The 27613-nt window shown below is 38.6% G+C and overlaps 1 protein-coding gene across 2 annotated transcripts in view; it reads right to left on the bottom strand.

Annotated features, from left to right (window-relative positions):
- Window positions 1-519: 519 nt before the first annotated feature.
- The window catches only part of Atg4b (Autophagy-related 4b), a 40773-nt gene continuing 13679 nt past the window's right edge, over window positions 520-27613 (bottom strand). Inside the window, exons 5-7 of one of the 2 annotated variants that reach the window (XM_067760569.1) lie at window positions 8431-8703; window positions 8161-8357; window positions 520-4956 (exon numbers count right to left, since the gene is read on the bottom strand). In XM_067760569.1, the coding sequence (XP_067616670.1) occupies window positions 4657-4956; window positions 8161-8357; window positions 8431-8703 (770 nt within the window). In that variant the 3' untranslated portion in view covers window positions 520-4656. Of the gene's footprint in view, window positions 4957-8160; window positions 8358-8430; window positions 8704-22748; window positions 22886-22944; window positions 23245-27613 lie in introns of those variants that run through there. The other variant, XM_067760570.1, reaches the window with a different exon arrangement.

Here is a 27613-nt window from a genome sequence, read left to right on the forward strand (position 1 = left end):
TTTTGTAATAAAAAACGCGTTAAGGCAAACAAAAATGAAAAAATAAGGAAAACGAAAATTAAAAAAATTGTGGAGTGTTAAATTATTCATGCGGAGAAACAGAAAACGCGCGGCGAAATCATAACTAAAGTGAGAAACCACCTGTCAAAAACTACAACAGCGCTCAGCAACCAAGTTTTAATATCAAACATACGAGCTCACGTCTCTTGTTTCATTTATCCTCCTTGGTATAGTGTAAAAGGTTGTAAATTATTTTATCTAAAGTAATGTATTTTGCAGATGACTTGTAAAATCTCTTAGAAAAACAATGCTAAAATGAACTATATATACCAAATATTTATGAAGTTATGTATGTACATATCTGTATTGAATTAAACATAGTCACAAGTCAAAATCAAAAAACTTTATGTTACTAAAATAAAAATAACTACGTTTTTTTAGTTGAAGATGATAAATATTAAGAAAAATACCATTATGAATTGAATGGTTATTATTTTATCAATTCGTTCATGTGTCAGTGCATGATGCTATTTTTTTTTAACTGTGACTATATTTCCGGTGAGATTCATATGTACAGCTGTGAAGACAACAAAATCAGTAAAAATTTGTAACAAATTTTATTAGGTATTAGCTGAGTTCCAATGAACACCGCAATAACAACTCTATGATCCTGATATTTATCTGGATCGATTTCGGATCCACACGGTAGCTCTGTTGAATTCGTTTTTTGTGGTAGATTTGTGATAGCTAACCCTTTTTATTTGGTAGCATTTTAGAGATATGCCCTAGGGTGTCCGATATTTAACAACTAGTTTTTTATTAGAAACCCCATACATTTTTACTTTAAGTCTGATATAATTGCATTATATTCACTTTAAACCATGCTAGAAATACGATACATTTTTCATTTGCTTATCTACAAGAAATTATGAAAATAACGAAAACTATGCGAGGCAAGTTCTAAAATGTTTTCAAAGTCTTTTTTCGAATGGTGTTTTGAATTTTTAAATATCTTTTTTGTTGTGATAAAATTGATTGGACTACAAAACTGCATACTCAAAGGGTTTCTTAAAATTCTAAGTAAAATTTTCAAGCTTTTGAATTTTCCCGTAAACGGTTTTGAAATTGGTATTCAAAGCATTTATTCGAATTTATTTTTAAACTAACGAAAATAAATAAAAGATAAAAATAACTGATAAAATTTATTGAAAAGTTTCTCTAAGTTTGTCTGACAACAGTCCTCGTGTTCCAATGAAACGTGAACCATATGGTTCACATTGTTGTTGCATTTGCATGTTAAATCTCTATCCGTATCTGGTTCACGTTTAATTGGAACACGAGGAGTATGTTGCATCTATATTAAATGAATTAAATGCGCTCTAATTGTATTGTGTAAGCAGGTCACACTGTATATATAAGTTTTTATGTATGTACAAGTATATGCAAAAATGAAGGTGCTACAAAATATACAAAACAAGTCTTTAAATTTGAGATACATCGCGGTACATTCGTAGGATGGATCCAGTTAATGGGAGTTCTGGAAACATTATTCGTTGCTTTAGTAAACAAGTTACTATATATGTATATAGTGTACAATTATAAATAGTTTTCTTTTTGATTCTTTTACAATTAGGTTACAGTTACAGGCTCCAACTTACCACGGGTGAAAATAGGCTAACAGCAAGTTTACTATAAGCTGCTTTACGATAAACTTAAATATATACCATATGAATGTAATTAGCGAGACTTGCTCATATTGATTTATACAATGGTTTTTGTTCTTGATATTAGAGAAAAATTGCAAAGTTTAAAAAACGGCGATGGTTACTAGGAAATGTTTCTGAATTTCACTTCTTCATCAGCTAGCTTCTCGGAAGCTAAGTATTGAACTTGAATCTCCAACATTCATACCATTGTAAAGGCAAATGCCTTTAACCACACAGCCATATGAATGCCCCGCTGTTCGCTTTGCAATTGGTCTCTAATTTCTCTAATATCAATAACAAAAACCATTAAATATATACCTTTTTCAGTTCAAATTCAGAAAATTGCACAAATTTATATTGGGAAAATTTAAATTGAACTTCAGGATATCCACTTAAAATTCAAAAAACAATAATTCAAGAAGAGAAAATAATTAATTTTTTTTTTTTTTTTTGATTTCAAACTAAGAATTTGAGTTACAAATTTCTGGCTTGATTTACTGAACTAAAATTGTAGTTTTCTGAATATGAAATAGAAAATCTGTATTTGACATATATATAATACTTCTATATTGCAACTACAGGGTGGGTACACTCACAAAAATCAGAGTGCTAATATATTGCTGATGAAATATTTTTGTTTTTGTATTCAATAACCGAATGTACCTAAATTTTATTTTTTTTTTTTTTACACATAATATGCTGCTACAAGCACAAAAATTTTGTACGCTGTCTTTTTTTGATTTCGAATTCAAAATTCATTGTAGTAGTAATACATACATATATGGTATTTGAATTGTAATTCTTTGAACTTGACTCGTAATTTTCAAAATTTTTTATTCTAAAATTGAATTGTAATTTTCTGAACTTTAAATGCAAATTCTAAACGTGAATTTCAACTTTCTGAGTTTAAATTGAAAAAGATCTATATTCCTATTAAGGCGAATTCAGTACCAGGTGTTGGAATCCCAACAGCTGATTGTTTCTTTTTGATTATTTTCCATACAGCGCCTTGTTTTTTAATGTGTCAGTTAATAAGAACTCAATTCAATTTTTTTTTTTGGCTTAACATTCTGCACGGCGAATTGGTTGATTCGCTTTGCCACCGCCTGGTATGGATTCGCCTTGATTATTTCCCATAAAACGTCTTCGTACAACAACGTCAGTTAATCGAAATCCATGCACATTTTCTTTTGACTTGACATTCTTCTGCACGGCGAATTGGGTTGAATTCGCTTTGACATTACCCTGATTTTTACGGGGATGCTTAAATTTGGAAGAGCAGAAATTAGAGGATTATTTGTATGTTTTGGCTGATTTACACTTAAAGCGGAGTAAAACAAAGCAAATTGGGCAACTCTTTATATGTGCATTGAAATTATCTGGCAAAGCAAAATCTGTGACAAGGCTGCGAACAAAGTTCTATCTACATGCATGAATAGAGCGGCAAGGAGTTCTGGTGTTATCTTATAGCGATGTCAAAGCGAAACTACGCACAAAACCACGAACTTCGACGTTGATGTTGTTGTTGTTGTTGTAGCGATTAGGTTACTCCCCGAAGGCTTTGGGGAGTGCTATCGATGTGATGGTCCTTTGTCGGATACAGATCCGATACGCTCCGGTAACACAGCACCATTAAGGTGCTGGCCCGACCATCTCGGGAACGATTTATATGGCCACATTGAACCTTCAGGCCATCCCTCCCTCCCCACCCCCAAGTTCCATGAGGAGCTTGGGGTCGCCAGAGCCTCGTCTGTTAGTGAAACGGGATTCGCCGCTCGAAGGTGAGGTTGACAATTGGGTTGGAGAAGCTATATATTGCGCTACACAACCCCTTGAATCGTTGATAAACAAGGGCGGTATATGTAAAATATGTAAACTAAACTAATGTTTCACAAACTTTGTACATTGAACACACCTTAGCAATACGTTGAACTCATATAAAGTTGAAATTCAATGCAAATCAGCCATAACTTATACACATAATCCGCACAAAGTACCCTTGTAGAACTGTATATAGAGTAAAGACCGCGGCACAATGAAATTTTTCATATAGATGCGTTTAACACAAGCTTATGCTTTCCAGTAACATCGCGCCACCATCAACCAAGATGTTGCGTTTATAAATATGAAGGAACTTCAGACTTGGCAATTGAAGTTTATTTCGCCTTGCCCATTCACATACAAAATTTCGCGAAGCACTGTTATAAACATTCTCCCTATACAACAAAAAAAATTGCTAACATATTTTGTGTCTATTCATCTGTTCAATTGCAGTTTTTAACTAAAAAAAATCTTAGAAAAATTACCAACGAGTGGGAAAAATAATTTCGCTTGCAAAGTGTACCAGCACCCGTAGCCAAAGCAAATGTGAAATTCTTCTTCTTATGCTTTGCTTGCAACAAAATTTGCAAGTTGGCTACTTTCTCATGTCAGATGGCGCCAGTGTAATTCAAGCTACCGTTCTCCACTTTGCAAATGAAATTATTTTTCCCACTCGATGGTAACTGTTATAACATTTTTCGCAATTAAAAACTGCAATATAACAAATGAATACCACACAAAATAATTATGTTAGCAAGTATTTTTGTTGTATAGGGAGAATGTTTATAACAGTGCTTCGCGAAATTTTGTATGTGAATGGGCAAGGCGAAATAAAGTTCAGTTGCCAAGTCTGAAGTTCCTTCATATTTCCAAACACAACATCTTTGTTGATTGTGGCGATGTTATTGGAATGCACAAGCTTGTGTTAAACGCATCTGTATGAAAAATGTCGTTATGCCGCGGATTAAATCCTATAAATGCTTCGCAACTGCATACATCTCGTTAATGATAACTTACGAGTTATCTACGGTTTACGATTCATAGTAATATCCTTAATGTAGCTACATAATTTGAAGAATATGTAAATAAAATCAAAGTGTAGACACATAAGGAGTTATTCGAAATATTTTTAAAGCAATACGAATTCCTCAGTTTCTTCATCATCATCCTCATTTGCATTAGCACTTTGTGTAACGCTATTGTTGTATAAATCGAGTTCTTGCTTCATTTGTATAACTTGCCGTTGTAGCGGTTTATAAAGCGATTCGTTAATTGAATCCCATTCTTGTTCCAGACATTGACCGCGTGAAAATGTAAAAAGTGGATAACTAACTTCAGCATTTTGAGCGTTTTCGCCTTGTCCGCTGTTATTTGATGTGTTAGCAAATTTATCCATTGTACTAGAAGTGCAGCGCATTGGATGCAGGTACTATAGAAAGAAAAAAAATTAATTTTTTAGTATTGAAATGCTAGTACAGCAAATTCGAAAAAAGTCAACTTTGTATTTTAAGCTGGGCGAATTTTTATTTCCTGGTTCAAAATAACACCCAAGCCTAAAACTTTTATTAGTTTATGTTTAAAAATTAAGTAAAAATTTAACCCACCATTCAACATAATGTGACGAATATTAGCACCACTAACATGATCCTAGTATCACTAAGCTGATACTGAGCAGCCACTCCTATGTACATAAACAAATCAATCATCATTTACGCACATATGTACATACAAGGCGACGGAGAGATACTCATAACCACATGTAATCATCACATATACACACGCATATGGCTATGCGAGAGGCTATAAACTACAAATACACACGCATATAGCTGGTAACCAAGCAAGAGATTCTAGAAGGGAAACGTCTAGACTTTAGTAGAAATATGCGAATGAAGCAACGGAGAGTATAAAAGCAGCGCAAGCTGAGTAGTCAGTAAGCAGTTTCATTTAAACACGCAATTAGTTGTGAAGTACACTCAAAGTTGTCTAATAAAGACCATTTTGCATTATTGAATATTGGAGTTATTTATTCAACAGTTTAGCAATTCGAACGTTAGCAGAAGGTTTGGAATAAGTGGAATTTCCCGAAATTCGTTACAATATGAACAGAAGATTTAAACGTTTTAGGTAGCAATTTGGTTTTTTAGTTTACTTTGTAAACTGTTAGAAACATGAATATTTAAGGCTAGCTTTGTAATCGAGTATGTACGTAATATGACATTTTTATTGCTTTCGAACATCTATAAATTAACAATACAAAACTGTCCGTATGATAGATTGTGAAAGCCTTACCATTCCTCTTTATTACACTAAGTTAAAACGTATGGTCCGTATTGGCGAACAATTTGGATCAAGTTTTGTACTGAAGTCTGTACGAAAGTCTTAGCAAGGGGAAATATAGTCCAGGGACCAATAAAAAAGGAGAACGAGGAATGGCTACAAAGTGAAGAGTCCGTTGAAACGCTTTTCGATACATATTTTCAATCGGGAGACTATGCAGAAGAACCAGCGGACAACACTTACTTTCGATGACCCCAGCGGTTTAGGGGGCTTAGAATATACCCGCGGCAGGTATGCCTGTCGTAGGACGCGACTAAAATACCAAATTGATTCAAGCGCAACCCTTTCAAGGGGTTGCCAGCGCAATAGATAGCTTCTCCAACACAATTTTCAACCTCACCTACCCGTGGCGAATCCTGTTTCTTTGACAGCCGAGGCTTTCTTAGGAACTTGGGGGTGGTAGGGCGGGATGGCCTAAAAGGTTTCATGTGGTCATACCAAATAGTTCCCGAGATGGTTGGGCTACTACCTTAATGGTGCTTGTTACAGGAACGTACCGGATCTGCATCCGGAAAAGGACCATCAACATCGATAACACTCCCCAAGGCATTCGGGGAGTGTCCTTATCGTCACAAACACAAAAACAACACTTACGTTCGATCACGGAGCGGATAATGGCGGGCTTATTGACCGATACCAAAATCGATTTGAAGACTTTCTCTAAGTTAAAATCGCCGGACCCAGATGGCATATTCCCTGCCATGTTAGAAATTTCGAGTAAAGCGATCGTGGAATGGCTTAAAATAACATTCAATGGATGCATAAGACTGAATCATGTACCCCACTCTTGGAGAACTGCTCGTGTAGTTTTCCTACCAAAGGCGGGGAAGATTGGTCATATATGTATATCTCAAGGACTACAGGCCAATTATCTTAAACCCATTTCTGCTCCAAACCCTTGAAAGGCTGATAAAGACCTCCATGGATGAAAACTGTTCTCTAAAAAATGGCGTTTTCTTTTCTGGAAAACATTTCATGTTGCACTCTTAAATTCCATCTTTTGAACTGAGTGTTGTTGTTGTTTGAACTGAGTCACCCGGAGCTTTGCAAAATGGCTCTTTTTGTAGGTATTGATACGCCTTTTGTTATCCAGTGGGAAATGTTTTGTGGAAGGAACATACAAACTCACGGGAGAGCTGAGAAGAACCAACAGGGTGTCACTGTTTTCAGAAAAGAAAACGCCAATGAAAAAAGCGTTGGAATATGAGGAGTACACCTTTGGAGTCTTATTAGATATTGCCGGGCTTTCAACAACATCTCTAAACGGGATCATGGATGGTCTTATTTGCATTGAAGTATATCCAACCCTAAGCAGATGGGTTGTATGAGGGGTATTATCACTGCTGCTGTGAACGCTGGTTATCAGTCAACTGCTCGCGCGGTTCGACAAGGGACCTATCAAAATTACGGCGTACGCAGATGACCTTGCAGTTGTCATAAGTATAAAGTAGCTTTAAACAATTAGGTATTTGACGGCTTGGGAGCGTCGGGATATACATACATGACTGGGCATCTAACATCGGGTTAATCACCAACGCTGAAAATACAGATATGGTCTTGTTTATTAATAGGTTTAAGCTCCGAAAATTGTACTAGGCCTAAGCTAGAAGGGATGACCCTGTAGGAGAAACCTTGTACAAAATATCTAGGAATCATTCGAGACAGTAAGTTGTCGTGGAATCTCAAAGTGGGGGACAAAGTGAAGAAGCCCCCGTAAAAGTATGCTGGGCTCTATCGCTCTCTCTCTCTCATTTGGTATTTACAACGATTGTAAAGCCTTTCCCATACTATGGAGTTCTTGTTTGGTGGACAGCCAAACAAAAAAGAACCTATTTCAAAAAATTAGAAGGGATATGTTGGCTATCAATGCTTAGCATAACGGGAGTCTGAAGAGCGAAAGCCATGCGGCCATATAGTAACGCGTCATCAAAAAATGGATGAACTGACTTCATGATTCCCATAGATGTCCCAATCAGATTGGGCAATATTAAGAGAAGGCGAAAGTCACATATGATCGACCGAGCAGGAAAAAGCGGGGAGCCAAGCGCGGGGCTGCAAAGTATCGAATATCACGTGCAGGTCTTACAATCTTAGACTAATAAAGTTACTCTTATCATGACGGGTATTCTGACTGGACACTGTCTTCTGCCACCACATGCTCTCAAATTACACCAAGTTAGTGATAGCAGAGGAAGAAAGTGCCCAGAGCTGACCAGATTAATTAAATCGCATCCAATAGAAAACGCATAGTTCGATGGCCTATTTACTGTACTAAAAACCGATTAGTACTTACAAGTTGTACACTTTCCATGAAATTATCAAAATCCGTTTTTGTAGAACAATAAAATCCAATACAGCAACTTGGGTCCATTTTTGTTGTTTTCAATTTACGCGGCGATTTACAATGAAAAGAATGTAAGGAGAAATTATCCTGATTTACATCAACCATTTCTTGGCAGTAATGTGGATCCAAGTGTATCAACTTATCCTCTAATATGTAAATAATAAAGAATACGTTAAGAACAAACAATAAAATAAAAATAAAATTTAAATGCGAACCTACCTTGAAATCCAACAAAATAAAGTGAATGTTTTGGTCGGCCACCAATTATACCAATACAATATTCTGTACTCAGTAGTAGTTTCAGGCAATGCGCATAAATGGGATTTAACTTTTCCGTACCCAACCTCAATGGAATTAATAAAATAACAGATTTCCATTGTAGTTTATGCTGTGATTTAGGCGTTTCAGTGCGACGAGTTGCTTGCCAGGGTACATGCTTCTTTGGAGAGTGTTCCGGTATAAGGCACTCCTTTTCAACATCTTGTATATAAACTAGATAGAAATGATGAGTAATAATTGTTTCAAAGGAGGTATACTCGTGATTATCTATTATAATTAAATGTTATAACTTCTAAACGTTAAATTATTTAAAGTATCCTAGCAACGCCTACATCTAGATTACCTAAAAATGCTAGATTTGTTTGGTTTTTTGTTTTTTTAACTTTGGGTATGGTACACAATAGTAAACAAAAAAGGCATGAGTACTAAATACTCGCTTCGTCGGCTTCTTATTGTTAGCAACCAGTATGGCTTTATAATTCGCTTATTATTGAAAAGGAATAACTTTCGTCGACTTATAGGTTTATAATCGGCTCGTTATTGCCCAATCATCGGCTTTTTATTGATTTCTTATCGACTTGTAATAGAAGGGTTGCACATTTGTAATCGACTTTTAAAGGTATCTGTATCATAGCAAACCGATATGTCATTGTTAAAAAATTGATAACAATTCTGTAGGCTTCCTAAAACAAATTGATATCGTTCTAATAATATACCGATAACTTTTTTTTAGCGAATCGATAACTTTCCGAAAACACTCCGATAAGAAAATGGTAACAAACCGATAACAAATCAATAGCATGTTGATAGCATATCGATAAATTTTTCGATGATAAACTCAAAACTTTTTAATAATAAACGGATAACTCATAGATTTTATTTTATTTATTAGAGAAAAAGAAGCGCCTATGCCTTCTTTACCAAAGAACACCTTCGGCTCGCTTTTTTTCTGTTTCATAGATACTGTAACGAATTTAGGGAAATTCCGCTTATTTGCAACCTTCTACTAACGTTCGTATCGCGAAACCGTTGAATAAATAACTCCAATATTCAATAATGCAAAATGGTCCTTATTAGACTACTTTGAAAATACTTCACAATAACACTTATACTTAGCAACTCATAGCGTGCTTAAATCAAATTGATTGATGCTTACTCAGCTTTCGCTCCTTTTATACTCTCTGCTGTCTCGTTCGCATACTTCTAGGCGTTTCTTCTTCTAGAATTTACTACTTAGTTACCAGCTATAAACTTCCTAGCTATAAACTACAGATACATTTATAGCATCTCGCATAGCCATACGCGCGTGTATATGTGAGTACCTAATACTTCCACCGATGATTGCATACTTTTGTGAGTATCTCAGATATATGCATGTGTTTGTGCATATCTCTCCGCTTCTTGTATGTACATATGTGTAGACATATTGATTGATTTGATTATGTAGATACAAGTGACTGCTTAGTATCGGCTTAGGGATACTTAGTGTTGCTAATATTCGTCACACTGCCCTCCACCTAAGTCTGATCGTCCCGATCAGACAAATCTCCTGATCTAAACGCCGCCAGCCTTTCCAGATGAACCACTTTCATTTTGGTTCGTGGTTTACCAATGGTTTGTATGCGGTAAACAACATCTTTGATCGGTTTTACAACTTTGTATGGGCCTTCCCAGTTACACTGCAATTTCGGCGACAAACCTTTTTTCCGTTGTGGGTTGTATAACAGCACCAAATCTCCTTCCTGAAACCCTTCCGAATTAATAGCTTTATCGTATCTGGCTTTCAGCTTGTCACTCATAATCTTTGTTCGTTGCCTTATCAGTTCTGTATTTCTCTCAGCTCTTCTTCCAAAACACCAGTGGATTTCCTGACATTTCTCTCCGCATCAGCATCTATCCCAAACTTCAAATCCGCTGGCAGTCGAAGGTCATTGCCTAAAATTACTTTCGCAGGGATTTGGCCTGTTGTCTCATGACTGCTGATCGTTAAGCCATCAAGAATAATGGTATGCGGGTATCCCACTCTTTATGGAACTTGTCCACTACCTTCCTTAAGTGCTCCTCCAATGTTCTATTGAATCGTTCCACCATACCATAGCACTGAAGATGCAATGCAGTTGTCCGTGATTTTCGAATGCCAAATGATTTACACATTTCCTGAAACACAGCTGATTCGAAATTACTGCCTTGGTCAGAATGTAACTCCATTGGTACACCATACATTGCAACCCAATTGTTTATAAACACTTCTGCTACTATTTCCGCTTCTTGATTTGGGATTGGGTATACCTCTGGCCATTTGCTGAAATAATCCATAACCACCAGTACATATTTGTTTCTGCAGTTGCTAGTAGGAGATGGACCTGCGACATCCATAGCGATCCTTTCAAATGGCGCACCTGAGTTAAATTGCTTCATCTGGCCCTGACTTCGGGTTTTGGGCCCTTTCGCTCTGTTGCAAACCTCGCAGTTCACAATCCACTCAGTAACCGACTGACGGCAACCAACCCAATAGAATCTCTGTTTAATCTTCTCGAGCGTCTTCGTGATTCTAAGATGACCTCCGCTTGGACCATTATGCAGCTCGCTGACCACGTCAGGAATCCTCTTTCTGGGGACAACTATCAATTTCTTCTTGCATTGACCACCCTCACTCTCCCATACACGATGCAAGCAACCGGATATCAATTCTAAACTGTTCCACTGTGCCCAATATGACTTCGCAATGGGACTCTCTGCTGACATCTCCTCTCTATTTGGCCTTTCGTTTCGTTCGAGCCCTTGCATAACATGTGACAGATCAGTATCTTCTAGCTGATACTTCTTTAGTTGTTCCTTGTCCCATTCATCCGTACATGTTATAGTCATTAGCCGGACATCTATAATGTCTTCTTTAGCCTCGGCCTTTGAACAGTGCTTGCATTTCAAACTACATGGTCTTCGTCACATTGCATCAGCATGTACATGGGTACTACCTTTTCGATGCTCAAAGGAAAAGTCATAGCTTTGTAGTCGCTCGATCCACCGTGCCAATTGTCCTTCTGGACTACGGAACTGCAATAGCCATTTTAACGCTGCGTGAAGCGGAATCGCTGCTCGTGGAGGTACTTGTGAAAATGTTATTTACTTTCTTTTTAAACAGCGAACACTTTTTGGGACTTAGTTTCAGACCAGCGCCAGCTATTCTCTGGAAAACTTCCTCCACGTTCTTAAGATGTTCATCAAAGTTCTTGCCCAATACGATGATGTCGTCCAGGTACACCATGCATGTTTTCCAATGTAGTCCTTTGAGTACCTGGTCCATGAGTCTCTCAAAAGTAGCTGGTGCATTACAAAGTCCAAAAGGCATCACTGTAAATTGCCAAAGACCATCACCGACACTGAAGGCTATTTTCTCTTTGTCTTCCTCCTTCACCTCTACTTGCCAGTAGCAAATTTTCAAGTCCAGTGTGGAAAACCATTTCGTACCAGATAGCGACTCCAGAGTATCGTCAATTCTTGGCAATGGGTAGCTATCCTTTTTCGTTACGTCATTCAACTTCCGGTAGTCCACGCAAAACCTCATTTTTCCATCCTTCTTCTTCAGAAGTACCACAGGTGAGCTCCATGGACTAGCTGATTGTTCGATGACGCCGCTGTCGCTCATTTCTTGTACGATTTGACTCACAACTTCCCGCTTCGCCTGTGGAACACTACGAAGAGCTTGAAGGATCGGCCTCGCATCTCCAGTGTCAATTTGATGTTTCACAACGTTGGTGCGGCCTGGTTTGGAGCCATCTTGGTGAAATATGTTGGCGTACTTTAGGAGCAGTTGTTTTGCCTTACTCTGATAGGCTTCCTCTAGGCCCTCCGTCCATGCCGTGATGTCATTTGAAAGATCAGTATTACTAGTTGAAACGTATTCCTGGAGCTGTTCACAGGTTATAACTACTTCAGCCTCTTGGCATCTTCCTAAATAGCTCCTTTCGTCAGTTTGAGTGGTGACTTGAATTCATTGAGTACTCTTACCGGAATACGTCCATCTTGTTTTGTCATAGGCAGGGTTTATCCTACAAGTAGGTTCGGTGTTAATTTGTTTGCTGCCTCGACAACCCACAATTTGTTTGTCCCACAATCTCCATCAACCTCTGCCCAGATGACTGCTTCTGAGTTTGGTCGTACTTGCTGACTCTCTTCCACCAGCACTCGTTTACTGCTGTAGTCTCTCTCGTAGCCGAAATTAAGTCACACATCCATGTTCTTATATCGCATCGTCTTGCTTTGCATGTCGATCTTGATGCCTTGGTCGATTAAGAAGTCCACTCCAATTATGATTTCATCAACAATCTCTGCCACTATAAAATTGTGTACTACCGTGACGTTCCCAATTGCGACTTCACATGCTACTTCATCTAGAACCGTGGTGTCTTCTCCAGTGGCTGTACGCAATCTTGCTCCATGCAATGGTCTTATTTCCTTGTTGACTAAATCCGCTCGAATGATGGAATGAGATGCACCCGTATCTACAGTCAGTAAACGTTCCTTTCCATCCACATGTCCTCCGACATTAAGATTGTTTGACCTTCTTCCAATTTGTGAGATAGAGATTATGGGGCATTCAATTGAGGGAGCCAGCTGTTGCCTCTTGCGGCTGACTCGCTTTAGTTTAACGATTTAGTGGACTTGGAGATTTGCTCATCTCCTTCAACTCTACGTTTACGGCCACCCACATTGTTGGAACTATTGGGACCGGTGCTGCAATGTCGTGCAATGTGACCTGGGTTGCCGCACTTCAAACATTTCATAACTCCGGCATTTTTCTGTTGTGATCCCTTCAGTGCTTCCAAAATTGTGTCTACCCAATCTGGTCTTTCCACTTCTACACGATGAGCTTTGTACGCGGGCTTACTCAAAAGTGACGCTGTTTCCTGAGTCAGTGCATGGGATACCGTTTCAGCAAATGTTAGCTTTGGGTTTGCGTATGTAGCTCGCTTCGTTTCCACGTCCCGTATGTCATTTATAAAGCTCTAGATTTTTACCCTCTCAGTGTATTCCACGGGTGCGTCCGTATTTGCTAGATGGATTTGGTAGCGCTTTTGCAACTCAATTTGGTATATCTGCTTCCTATGCTCGCTTCCGCAACGTCTCTCGACAGCGGCCATCACTGCTTCATAACTGTTCCGTTCGTACTGTGGAATAGTCTGTAAGATTTCAGCTACAGGCCCTTTCTATTCCACGAACAGTGCAGCAACTTTATCTTCAGCATTACAGTTATTCACTGCTGACGTTTTCTCAAATTGAAGCTTAAATACCTGGAAAGGAACAGAACCGTCAAAGGATGGTGCTTTTACCTTTGGATTACTCGCTGAAACTGCTGGGCGATTTAGTTGCAACTCCTGTATACGACCTCTCAAAGTTTCAATCTCGGTGTGGTGATTGAAACCTCGTTTTAATTTATAAAAACTTTTATCTATATTTTTCAATACGCCTAAATGTATGCGTATGTTTGATTTTAAATTTTTCACAATAATAATGAAAATTTTTGATTATTGAAAAATCAATATTGAAAACTAGAATATTGATAAAACATTTTAAAATTACAAAGTTCAAAGTAACTTAAACACAAAGTTAAATAAAAATAATAAGAACCCTACATTACTCCCCCTTCAAGAAAATTTAACATTAAACAAATTGAACGTAACTCTCTTTTCAATTATTGCAGGTTTTAATCTATCAGTAGGAATAGTTTTAATATTATTATCTATTTCAAGTTTAAAACATTTTTGATATTTTTCCACAATTTTGTAAGGTCCTTCATATGGTTGTTGTAATGAATGTTTATTAATGACTCGAACAAATGCAAATATGAATATGCCTCAGGCCAACGGGTAAATCTTTCAATAATCGTTAAAATATAGCGATGTCCTTTTGAAATAGGTAATGGTCCAACTAGATCTAAATGGATGTGTTCAAATCTATTCTTGGGAATTTGAATTTTGACAACAACTTTAAACTTTAGACTTTTGACAATTAAGACACTATTTTGACCAAATATTAATATCCTTATTCATATTAGGCCAATAATATTTTTTAACTATGAGCCGTCGTGTAGCTCTTGTACCCGGATGTGCTATTCTATGTAAAATATCAAATACTGTCTTTCGCAAATTACTCGCAAATTATTCTCCTGAAATTTCACACCTAATATTAAAATTTAATGGAATACTAATTAGTTTTAAATTTAGATATTGAGAATCAGATACAAGTTGATTTAAGTCATCATCTTTTTGTTGTTTAGTTTGTAAAATTTTAAAATTCAGTTCTGTATTATATATGGAGTTCTTGTTTGGTGGAAAGCCACGCAAAAAACAACATACCTCAAAAAATTAGAGGGGGTATGCAGACTATCGATGCTTAGCATTACGGGAGCTCTGAAAGCAACCCCGACGGCTGCACTGTATGCCATTCTGCACATTCCACCTGTAGACCTGGTAGCAAAGAACAAAGCATTAACGACCGCAACCAGGCTCGGTGCTTCGGGGCAGCTTGAGCGCCGACCATATGACCATAGTAGTATAGCGTCATCAATCACAAGACGAACAGACTACCTGATTCCCTATCTGCGCTTCGAGGGAGATCTTAAGGCCACAATAGAGGTGGACGGTTGGCGCAAGGTTGCGCAAATGGCGAAGAAGGCGATACATGTGTACACCGATGGTTCCAAAGTAGTGGAAGGAGTAGGGTCTGCGGTATACTGCGCTGATCCGGAAATAAGCAGATCCTACAGGCTGCCGGATTACTGTAGCGTTTTCCAAGCGGAAATATTAGCCGTAACCGAAACCCTGCAAGAGAATAGCTTAAGCTGCAACCGTGTTAACTTTTATATTGACAGTCAAGCAGCAATTAAGGCAATAATCTCACATAGCACAGCATCTAAATGCGTGTTAGAGTGTAAGAAGTCTCTGGAGAGAATCGGGACAGGGAGAAGCATACATCTATATTGGGTCCGAGGGCATATGGGAATAGATCGGAATGAAAAAGCGGACGAACTAGCTAAAAAGGGCGCATCCCTTGAAGCTTGCTCCGTAGACGTCCCAATTAGATTGGGCGAGATTAAGCGAAGGCGAGAGGTGAACATGATCGACCAAGCGGGAAAGGCGTGGGTTCAAGCGCGGGGCTGTAAAGTGTCGAAGATTATGTGTAGGTCTTACAACCTTAGACTAACACAGTTGCTTCTATCATTAAAAAGAGAGGACTGTAGACTCATGACGGGTATTCTGACTGGACACTGCCTTCTGGCGTCACATGCCTTTAAATTAGGCTTGGTCAGTGATAGCAGATGTAGGAAGTGCGGGTTGGAGGAGGAAGCGATCGAGCACGTTCTGTGCTCGTGCCCTTCACTTGCCAGGCTAAGACTCCAGCTATTAGGAGTGATACAGCTGTCAGATCTGGAAGCAGCAAGTGGCTTAAGTCCTAGGAAGCTTCTAGTATTTGGCAAGAGGACGGAGTTATTTTATAACATAGGTCCTAGTTTTTGATAGGGTTTTTCAGTTTGGTCGTTAAAACAAACTTCTGGTAACACTACGGACTCAATCAGTCCATGTGAGGTCCTCATGGACCGGCCAGTTCAACCTAACCTAACCTCTGTATTATATATTGCATTAACCTCAAAAGCTCTAGAGAGCGTATCTGCTACAACTCCTTTAATGTATTGTATGTCATCAGTAAATTGTGCTATAAATTCCAAGGGTCTCTGTCTAGGACTTCGTTCTGTTTTTGAATTTAAAGCAGTAGTCAAAGGTTTATGGTCCGTATAAACTGTAAATTGTCGTCCTTCCAAAAGATATCTAAAATGTTTTATATTTAAGTAAATCGCCAATAACTCCCTATCAAAACCACTATATTTAATTTCAGTTGGAGACAGTTTTTTAGAAAAGAATGCAATGGGCTCAATTTTATTATTGTAATTTTGTTGTATAACGCCCCCAATCGCTCTGTTAGATGCATCTACTCTTAAAGATAATTAACATCTTTGTTAAAATGATTTAACAATATCGTAGATGCAAATTTATCTTTAACGCATTCAAAAGCTTCATTCGTATTCTCGTCCCATACCAAAGTTTTGTCACGTTTCTTGCTTACTTTGTTAATTAGATCATAAATTTTGTTTGTAAATTCTGCTAGTTTTGGAATGTATCTATGATAATAATTTACCATACCAATAAATTTCTGTGCCTGCTTAACTGATTTTGGACGTTCGAAATTGCGAATAGCTGATACCTTTTCTTCGGAAGGTCGAATATCTATTCCAGAAATGTTACGTCCTAAAAAATCTATATTTGTTACACCAAAAGTACATTTACTTGGTTTAATGTTTAAACCGTACTATGTAAGGCGTTGAAAAAGGATATGTAAACCTTTTAAATGTTGTTCTTCGTCTTTACTTGCAATAAGTAAGTCGTCGATGTAAGCATATACAAAATCTAAGTCACCAACTACCATTTATGAATCTTTGAAAAGTTTGCGAAGAATTTCTAAGTCCGAAAGGCATGCGCATAAACTCAAACATACCGAAAGGAGTTGTAATTGCCGTTTTATAAATGTCTTCATCAGCCATAGGAATTTTGTGATATGCTCTTACCAAGTCTAATTTTGAAAATATATTTTTATTACGACTATTCATATAAAATCCTGAATGTGAGGTAAGGGATAACGATCAGGAACAGTTACAATATTTAATCTTCTAAAATCACCACATGGACGCCAATAATTCAACTCTTTTTTAGGTACAAGGTGAAGTGGTGATGCTACTGAAGAATTTGAAGGCCGACAAATGCCTGTTTTAACTAAGAAATCAAACTCCGTTTTCGCGACTTTGTATTTTAGCGGATCTAAGCGCCTGGGCTTAGAAAATGGAAGACTACCTTCTGTTACAAGTCGATGTACTGTTGTCTGTTTAACAGGTTTAGTATAATCTGGCTCTGAAATAAGTGACGGAAACTCTTTTAATAATTTTGTAAATTTATTGTCAACCACAAATAATTTAGGTAATGGAATATCACAAAAGTAGGATACTGTATTAACTGAGAGATTGGTTAATGGATCTACTAAACGTTTATGTTTAATGTCTATAAGAAGAACATATTTAACAAAGAAAATCAGCGCCAATTATTGGCTTGGCTATATCCGCAATCAAAATTCACGTCTTTGGGGTTGTGATTTCTTCGGCGTCTGATGCAATTTGTGCAACAGTTGTAGTTGTTTCATTTGAGGGTTTATGTTGGTGTTGTTGTTGTTGTAGCAGTGCTTCGTTCCACTTAACAGCTGCGACCGATCACAAATTGTCATCAATATCCTCTAACGGGAGTCCAAAGAAACTTGCTGTTTCAACAGGGGTGGACCATAATGAAAGGGGTGCTAGAGGCACCCTGAGGCTGAGTTCTCAGGTGCGTAAGAGTTAGTGTAAGACTTAGATATTGGAGCGGTTTTGTTGTATGTTTCTTGTTTTTAGGCTTGGCGACCATATAAGGGACGCGTAGCACGCAATCGGCTGGCCAATAAGCGTTTCTTTGTCTTTTCCCCAAGTACTGCCAGCAAGGGATTTGAGGATCTTATTACGGCTCTGGATTTTCCGAACAATTGCGGCTGCGTGATCACCAAAATGTAGATCCTGATCAAACGTCACACCCAAGATTTTGGGGTGTAGGACAGTCGGTAGCGTAGTGCCATTGACGTGGATGTTCAAAATGGTCGACATTTGGGACGTCCATGTTGTGAATAAGGTCGCGGAGGATTTAGTCGGTGATAATGCCAGGTTTCGCGAGGCGAAAAAACTGGAGAGATCAGGTAGGTAGCCGTTTATTCTGTTGCAAAGCTCATCGATCTGTGGGCCTGGGCCCGTGGCCATTATTGTGCATTCATCGGCGTAGGAAACGATAGAAACTCCTTCTGGTGGCGAAGGTAGCTTAGATATGTAGAAATTAAACAAAAGTGGGGATAGGACACCACCCTGTGGCACCCCTTGTTTAATTCTTCTTGGTTGTTGTGGTTGTTATAGTAGCGATAAGGTTGCTCCTCGAAGGCTTTGGGGAGTGTTATCGATGTGATGGTCCTTTGCCGGATACAGATCCGGTACGTTCCGGTACCACAGCACCATTAAAGTGCTAGCCCGACCATCTAGGGAACGATTTATGTGGCCACATTAAACCTTCAGGCCATCCCCTCCCTCCCCACCCTCAAGTTCCATGAGGAGCTTGGGGTCGCCAGAGCCTCGTCTGTTAGTGAAACAGGATTCGCCGCGGATAGGTGAGGTGGACAATTGGGTTTGGAGAAGCTATATATTGCGCTAGCAACCTGAAGGGTTACGCTACACACCCCTTGAATCTGGTATTTTAGTCGCCTCTTACGACAGGCATACCTACCGGGGGTATATTCTTACCCCCTTACCCACTGGGGGTGATTCTTCTTGGTTTTGATGTTTCATTTCTAAATTGCACCGATGCCTGCCGACCACCCAGATAATTTGCGGTCCACCTTTTAAGACATGGTGGAAGGGTAGACCCTTCCAGGTCTTGCAGTAACGTGCCATGGTTGACCGTTTCAAAAGCTTTTGAAAGCTCTAACGCAACGAGTACTGTTCTATGGTGGGGGGTTTTGATTTAAACCGCAATTTATGTGGGTGTTGATGGCATTTAGAGCGGTGGTGGTGCTATGGAGTTTTCTGAAGCCATGCTGATGACAGGCTAGCTGCAAATTTGCTTTGAAGTAGGGGAGCAAAATGGCTTCAAGCGTCTTGGCTACTGGCGATAGGAGAGATGTCGGGCGATACGACTCTCCTATGTTAGCTGGTTTCCCAGGCTTTAGTAGCGGAACCACCTTGGCCATTTTCCATTTTTCGGGTATGACAAAGGTGGAAAGAGACAGGTTGAAGACATGTGCTAAATATTTGAAACCCTCTTTCCCCAGTCTTTTAAGCATCGGCACGGCTATGCCGTCTGGGCCCGCTGCTTTGGATGGTTTAGCATGACCGATGGCATCCTCAACCTCTCTGGCGGTGATGGTAATTGGTGACGCGCTGAATTTATGTTTATGTGCGTGTCTGTTGACCCTCCGTATATCTTTGTCGACCGTAGAATGCATTATATATTGTCGCCAGTAAGCGCTCGCGCATTTTTCGCATCCGACAGCACTTTATCGCCAAAGGCGACGGAAACTTTGTTATTGTGCCTAGACTGATTCGATAGGAACTTTACGGTGGACCAAAGTTTACCTACACCGGAAGAGAGGTTACAACCTCTCCTCCCATTTCGCCCGCTAGTGTTCATCCACAAAACAATCTGACGCGTTGGTGTATATCCCTTATTTGGGGTCGCCGGGATCGAGCTGTCTTATAAGGTCACGTTCTCTCGCTAAATTTGTGGCCTCCGCCGGGAAGTGGGGCCGAATTTCGGGAATTCTACCGGCGGGAATGAAACGTGCTCAATGACCTTGCGGAAAGCACGCTCCCATTGGCGGGCGTCAGTTGGGCTAGGGAGGGCAGCCAAGTGGTTGTCTGTAAAGGATTTGTATTTGTCCCACTTTCCTTTTTTAAAGTTTATGAAAGTGCGTTTTTCTGTGACGATGAACTCGACGGTACTCGAGCGAAATAAGTATAGGCAGGTGGTCAGATGCCAACGTTAACATCGGCTGCCAGTTGACGCAGTTTACGAGTTCTGCGCTCACGATTGAAATATCCGGCGAACTGTGCTGTGTGAGCTTCCTACCATAATTGTGGAGGCGTCTCCGTTTATTGTGCAGAACGTCGTTTCTTCTATTTGATCCGCTAACATCTCACCCCTACTGTCCGCCTGCAAGTTTGAATGCCATAGATCGTGATGGGCATTGAAATCGCCTAAGATAATGCGATTGTTGCCAGTGAGTAAGGCGCTCATATTAGGGCGGTATCCACTGGGGCAACAGGTAGCAAGGGGGATGTAGATGTTGATGATTTCTAGGTTTGCATCGCGTGACCGGACAGATAAGCCTTGACGCTGTAAGACACTGTCCCTGCGGTCGATGCCGGGATCAAATATATGATATTACACAGAGTGGTGTATGATAAACGCGAGGCGACCTCCATTTCCGCTCTCGCGATCTTTTCTGTGGACATTATACCCAGAACAGGTATGCAGTGCAGATCTTGCTGTGAGTTTAATCTATTGAATCGCAGTAATGCGGATGTTGTGCCGCTCCAATCCATTACAGTTTAACTGCAGAAGTCTGAAGTGCATATGATAGATAGAACCGACGGCCTTGGGAAGCGTTTATCAGAATTGTTCGTGCTACTAACTGCGCATTTGTTAAGAGAAGCATTGTTGTTGCTATAGTCGGATGTTTCATTAGTTGTCGTACTATTGATATTGTAGGGTTTTTGTTGTGCTTCTTTCATTGTGCATTTGTTGTATTGTGATTTCAAGAATTTTCTTTTGCTGAAGGAATTTTGAGCATTGACTGGAACTAGATGGATGCTGTTCTTCGCAGCTGGCGCATTTTGAACGCAAACACTGATCTTGGCGAGGTGGAAGGCTGCATATTTGCCACAGAGGGTCGTTTCTACAATGCGTTTCTATATGACCCAAGCGTTGACAACGTTTGTGACGCATAGGGTTTGGGATATATTCCATTTCTCGTGCTGTGTGCCATGAGAAGTCGGGTAGTCTGAATGGGTCAAAAGTGAGCAATTGTTATCTGAAGTTTTTGTAAAGTTATATCCTTTAACTTTAACTTTTAACCTTCAGAAGCCAGCTCTTTCACAAGTTCTACATCCGAAATTCTTTTAAGATAAGGGGCGTATACCGTTCCCTTAACAAAATTGACGTCTTCATGCAACTTACATTTAATTTCGCATAAGCCTGGTAGCTGTTTCTGCAATAAATTTATCGGCTGATTTTTTATCTTTCACTAGCACCAATAGACAGCCGTCTTGAAGTTACTTCATTTTTTCTATGTCCTTGCTTATAATCTCTATGGATCTTTGAACCGCAAAGCACGAGTATTCAGGAAGAGGCTTTTTTTCGATGAGACCACGATGTACTTGGAATTAGGAAGGTTTAAAGGAACGGATAAACTAGGGTACTCTTCGCTGGATATGGATGTTCGTTTTTTTAGCTTTGGCGTTGCTTGCATGGCATGGTCCAAAGACGCGCTTTGGACCCAGGACAACGAATCCGAAAGCGGTAATTAAAAAAAATGAAATATTTCATGTGGTTGTTGTAATTTTGATGATTTTGGGGTACCCACAAAAAAAGTGGGGGTAAAAGTGCTTAGTTTTGATCTCCAAGCCGGTGTTGGACACATCCAGGGTAATTTTTATAACCGCGACCAAAGGCCGCCAAAGGAGAAAGGTGTTCTGCGCAAAAATAATATGGATTCCACCCCCCAGTTTCGGAGCGCACAGGGTTCATTTTTTGTTTTTTTGGAAATACATATCTTTTGACAGAAATACAATTTTTTATTTCCGCTTTCGGATTCGTCGTTCTGGGTCCAAAACGCGTCTTTTGACACCTCTCCCGACGAGTTTTAGCAGTTGTGAGCCAAAGTAAAGAATTACCAATTGTTCAGTTAGCGGTAAAATGTTTTTTTAGTCGCAGATTAGTACAAATATTTTTGTCGCTGAAACTCGTAACTTGGGGAAGAGGGGGAGACGGGGAAAGCGAACAGGCACCTAGTTGCTTGTGCTCGGCCACTTGCTCTGTGCTGTCTTTGTTCTGTTGTCTAATCCTTTTAATTTGGATATTATTTTTTTAATATGAACTCTTTATTGTATACATACATATTGTGACAAATATTAGCAACACTAAGGGATCTCTAAGCCGATACTAAGCAGTCACTTGTATCTACATAAACAAATCAATCATTATGTCTTCACATTTGTACGTACACGCAGCGGAGAGAAACGCACAAACCCATGCATATATATTATCTGAGATGGTCACAAAAGTAGGTAATCATTTGTGTAAGTATCACTCACATATACACGCGCATATGAGAAGCTATAAACGTTAATCTGTAGTTATAGCTGGTAATTTTATAGCTGGTAATTAAGTAGTAAATTCTAGAAACGCCTAGAAGTATGCGAATGAGGAAATCGAAGAGTATAAAAGAGCCCAAGCTGAGCAATCGTGGAATCAGTTTGATCTAATCACGCTATTGGTTGTGAATTGTTATTGTGAAGTACTTTCAATTAGTCTAATAAAGACCATTTTTGCATTATTCAATATTGGAGTTATTTATTCAACAGTTTAGTAATTCGAACGTTAGTAGGTTGCAAATAAGCGGAATTTCCCCAAGCTCGTTACAATATATAAAATGTTATTTGAAATTTCCAATATTTCAGCACTAATTTTTAGATTTTCCATAATGGAATCGTGTAGATTTTCTAAACAGAAAAAAGGGGTTAGAAAAAAACTATTTTTGTTGTTATATCAGCCTACTGACTTGTAAGATCGCGGGTTCGTTCAGTTGATGATAAATTTTTAGCTGACGGCACAACAAGTTCCCCTGGCAAACGTAAATTCTGACCGAAAACCATTTCCGCTGGTGTAGCCGAAATTTCTTCTTTGTAAATAGATCGCAAACCAAGTAATATGACAGGTAACTCGTCATACCAATTATTTGTGTCCTCTCTAGCTATTATAGTAGTCTTTAATTGTCTATGAAACCTTTCATCCATACCATTTCCTTGAGGGTGATATGCGGATGTTGTAATTTGGTGACTACCAAGTAATTTAGTTAATTCTGAAAACAATTTCAATGTAAATTGGCTACCTTGATCAGTTGTTATCTTTAACGGAACTCCAAACCGAGAAATATATTCTCTAAAAAATAACAAATAACAATTGTAGATGCTGAAATATCTTTTAATAAATATGCCTCAGGCCAACGGGTAAATCTTTCAATAATCGTTAAAATTTAGCGATGACCTTTTAAAATAGGTAATGGTCCAACTATATCTAAATGGACTTGTTCAAATCTATTCTTGGGAATTTGAATTTTGACAATAGGGGATTTTGTATGACGATAAACTTTAGACTTTTGACAATTAAGACGCTCTTTTGACCAAATATTAATATCCTTATTCATATTAGGCCAATAATATTTTTTAACTATGAGCCGTCGTGTAGCTCTTGTACCCGGATGTGCTATTCCATGTAAAATATCAAATACTGTCTTTCGCAAATTACTCGGTACAAATGGCCTAGGAGTTTCTCCTGAAATTTCACACCAAATATTAAAATTTAAAATGGGAATATTAATTAACTTTAAATTTAGATATTGAGAGTCAGATACAAGTTGATTTAAGTCATCATCTTTTTGTTGTTCAGTTTGTAAAATTTTAAAATTCAGTTCTGTATTATATATTGCATTAACCTCAAAAGCTCTAGATAGCGTATCTGCTACAACATTGGATTCTCCTTTAATGTATTGTATGTCATCAGTAAATTGTGCTATAAATTCCAAGTGTCTCTTTTGTCTAGGACTTCGTTCTGTTTTTGAATTTAAAGCAATAGTCAAAGGTTTATGGTCCGTATAAACTGTAAATTGTCGTCCTTCCAAAAGATATCTTAAATGTTTTATATTTAAATAAATCGCCAATAATTCCCTATCAAAAGCACTACACTTAATTTCAGTTGGAGAAAGTTTTTTAGAAAAGAATGCAATGGGCTCAATTTTATTATTGTAATTTTGTTGTATAACGCCCCCAATCGCTGTGTTAGATGCATCTACTGTTAAAGATAATTTAGCATCTTTGTTAAAATGATTTAACAATATCGGAGATGCAAATTTATCTTTAATGCATTCAAAAGCTATAGGAATTTGGTGATATGCCCTAACTAAATCTAATTTTGAAAATATATTTTTATTATGAAGGTTCATATTAAAATCCTGAATGTGAGGTAAGGGATAACGATCAGGAACAGTACCAATATTCAATCTTCTAAAATCACCACATGGACGCCAATCATTCAACTCTTTTTTAGGTACAAGGTGAAGTGGTGATGCTACTGAAGAATTTGAAGGCCGACAAATGCCTGTTTAACTAAGAAATCAAACTCCGTTTTCGCGACTTTGTATTTTACCGGATCTAAGCGCCTGGGCTTAGAAAATGGAAGACTATCTTCTGTTACAAATCGATGTACTGTTGTATGTTTAACAGGTTTAGTATAATCTGGCTCTGAAATAAGTGACGGAAACTCTTTTAATAATTTTAATTTAAGAATGTTCCATAATAACTACAGTTGCGTTTAGGAATCCCGTATAATTTATATATTTAAAATCGTTTTTAAATATTTGTATGATCACACACACAATTTTTTAAAATAGGCAGAGATCGCCAATGTAGTAATTGAAACCACGTATTATTTTTTTAACAAAACTTTAAATTATATTTTTTAAAACGCCTAAATGTATGCGTCTGTTGTGTTTAATACTTCGTTAAGATTTGATGCTCTGATGATATTATATATACATGTTTTTCTTTACAGAGTAACGGAATGTATACTTATGAGTAATTGATAAGGGGAAATAATAGATAACTGAGAATCTCTTATACAAATATGAGAACACAGAGATGTGTGTATGTACATATGCATGAAGAATATGTAAAGAATGTAACAACATATCATCTCTCTCTCCCCTCAAAATTTACTGATTCTTGTTCTGCTTTTTTTTTTTTTTGCTATGTATCATTATTTCAGTGCTCTTAAAATTAAATGTGAAACATTATGAATAATGAAGAAAATGAAGAGTTTAATATTTGTGTACATGATGTAAATGAAATGATTTAAGAAATAAATATTTGTATTGTTCTGCTTTTTCATAAACGCTCTGGTTTTTTGCGCTGTCGCTGCGAACGTCGCAACTGAGGGTTTTGCTCTGCGTCAGTGGCTGGTGTCTGCTGAACTTCGGCCACATCTTTATTGGCCGATGTTGTTGCCAATTCTTTCGGCTCCGTGGTTTCTTTAGAATTTGAAATATGAGATGAGTTGTCGCATTGGTGTGCTAATGTTGGTTGGTTTTCGAGTAGTGTATTTTCATTTGGCGTTACTGTTTTGCTTGTTATCTGTCTTTCGTTTGAAGTTGTTGCTTGCTCGCTGAGCCCTACTCCCGATTTTCTCACCTGATCTGTATGCCTTGTCCAAACGCGACCATCGTCAAGTCTCACGTTGTAGTGCGCATCGCCTTTGCACGATTCGATTACTCCGAACTGCCACTTGTTTTTTGAGAGGTAATCTCGTACTGCAACTCTATCACCATTCGACATTCTCTTTTGTGTCGACCTCATAACTTTATGGTAGTTTCTGGGGTTATTATGCGGTAATAGTAAGTCTAATCTCGATTGAATTTGTCTCCCTAGCATCAGCATCGACGGTGATTTGCTCGTTACTGGATGAATGGTACGCCTATAAGCTAGTAATATTTTTGATAATTCCGCCTTGAGTGAATGCGCAGTGCATTTCGCTGCAATGAGCTTGTTTTTGATTGTCTGCACATAACGTTCAGCTTGACCATTTGTAGCTGGGTGGTATGGTGCACCTTGTTTGTGGATAATTCCATTTTCCTTCAAAAAATTTTGGAACTCGTTGGAATTAAATTGCCGCCCAGGGTCACTCACCAGAATGTTCGGAATGCCGAATTGCGAAAATATTTCACGACATTTTTCTATCGTAGTTTCTGTGGTCATATTGGGAGTCACATGTACCTCTGGCCACTTGCTGTAGGCGTCGATTAGTACGAATAAATATTTACCCATTATTGGACCGGCATAATATACATGGACCCGCTCGAATGCTTTAGTAGGCGTTTTCCAACTGTATGTGTTTGGCTCCTTTTTGGGGTTAGGTCTTGTAATTTGACACGATACACATTTCTGTACTAGCTCCTCGATATCTTTGTCTAATTGGTTCCACCAAACATAAGCTCTGGCTAGACTTTTCATTCGAACTATGCCGAAATGTGCTGTATGCAATTCCTCAAGTACCCTTGGTCTAAGGCTCTTAGGAATATAGACGCATTCCACGTAATAAACATCCATTATGTAGCGTAAATTCGTGCTGGTCGATACCAAAACGATCTTTAGGTTCACAGACTCGGCCATACTTCAAACCTTCTACTAACGATTTAATTGCTTTGTCCAACTTTGTTTCTTGTTGCAGGTCAGTAACTGTTATTGGTAATTCCTGTAACAATTCTTCTTCAACCATATAAACCTCCTCTATGGAATTGCGCTCATCCATAATTGGCAACCTTGACAGTGCATCCGCGTTACCATTGTCTTTTGAGCGCTTGCACTTAATGACATAATCATACTGTTCGAAAAATAATGCGTAATGTTGCATGCGAGTTGCTGAGTGGATAGGTATCCCTTTACCTGGTGCAAATATTTGAGAGATTGCCCTGTTATCTGTAACGAGAATAAACTTTCTACCGTACAGGTATTGGTAAAACTTACGTATGCCAAATATTATTGCGTAGGCCTCTTTGTCCAGCTGTGAGTAGCGTTGTTGTACCTTGCTTAAAGTCTGTGAAGCAAACTGAATCGGCCTCTCAGAACCATCATCATATACGTGACTTAGTACTGCACCGACTCCAATGGGGCTAGCATCAACTGCTAAGGTTACAGGTAACTTTGAGTCATAGTGTGTTAGTATAACATCCGATTTCATATGTTTCTTTATAGCATTAAACGCTCTTAAGCACTTGCTATCGAAAACGAATTTCACATTGTTTTGCAGTAGCTGGTTAATCGGGTACACTATGTCGCTCAAATTTTTCACAAATCTGCCGTAATAGTTAACGAGGCCCATAAAAGCTCTGACCTCCTCTCGATTCGTAGGCACTTTCATGTTTTGAATCGCCTGAATCTTACTTTTCATTCTCCGAATGCCCTCTTTACTTATTATATATCCACAGTATTCTATGCTCTCCTTGAAGAACTCAGACTTTTCAAGATTAACCCGCATGTTGCAGCGATCCAGTCTACTTAGTACTTCTTCAACGCGCTGTATGTGCGTACCATCATCGGGTGCCGTAATTTTAATATCATCTAAAAATACGGATACACCGGGTATATCGCCTAGTAGTTGTTCCATCAGTCGCTGCCATT

The sequence above is a fragment of the Eurosta solidaginis genome, chromosome 1, assembly GCF_040869045.1.
Source record: "Eurosta solidaginis isolate ZX-2024a chromosome 1, ASM4086904v1, whole genome shotgun sequence".
NCBI lineage: Eukaryota > Metazoa > Arthropoda > Insecta > Diptera > Tephritidae > Eurosta > Eurosta solidaginis.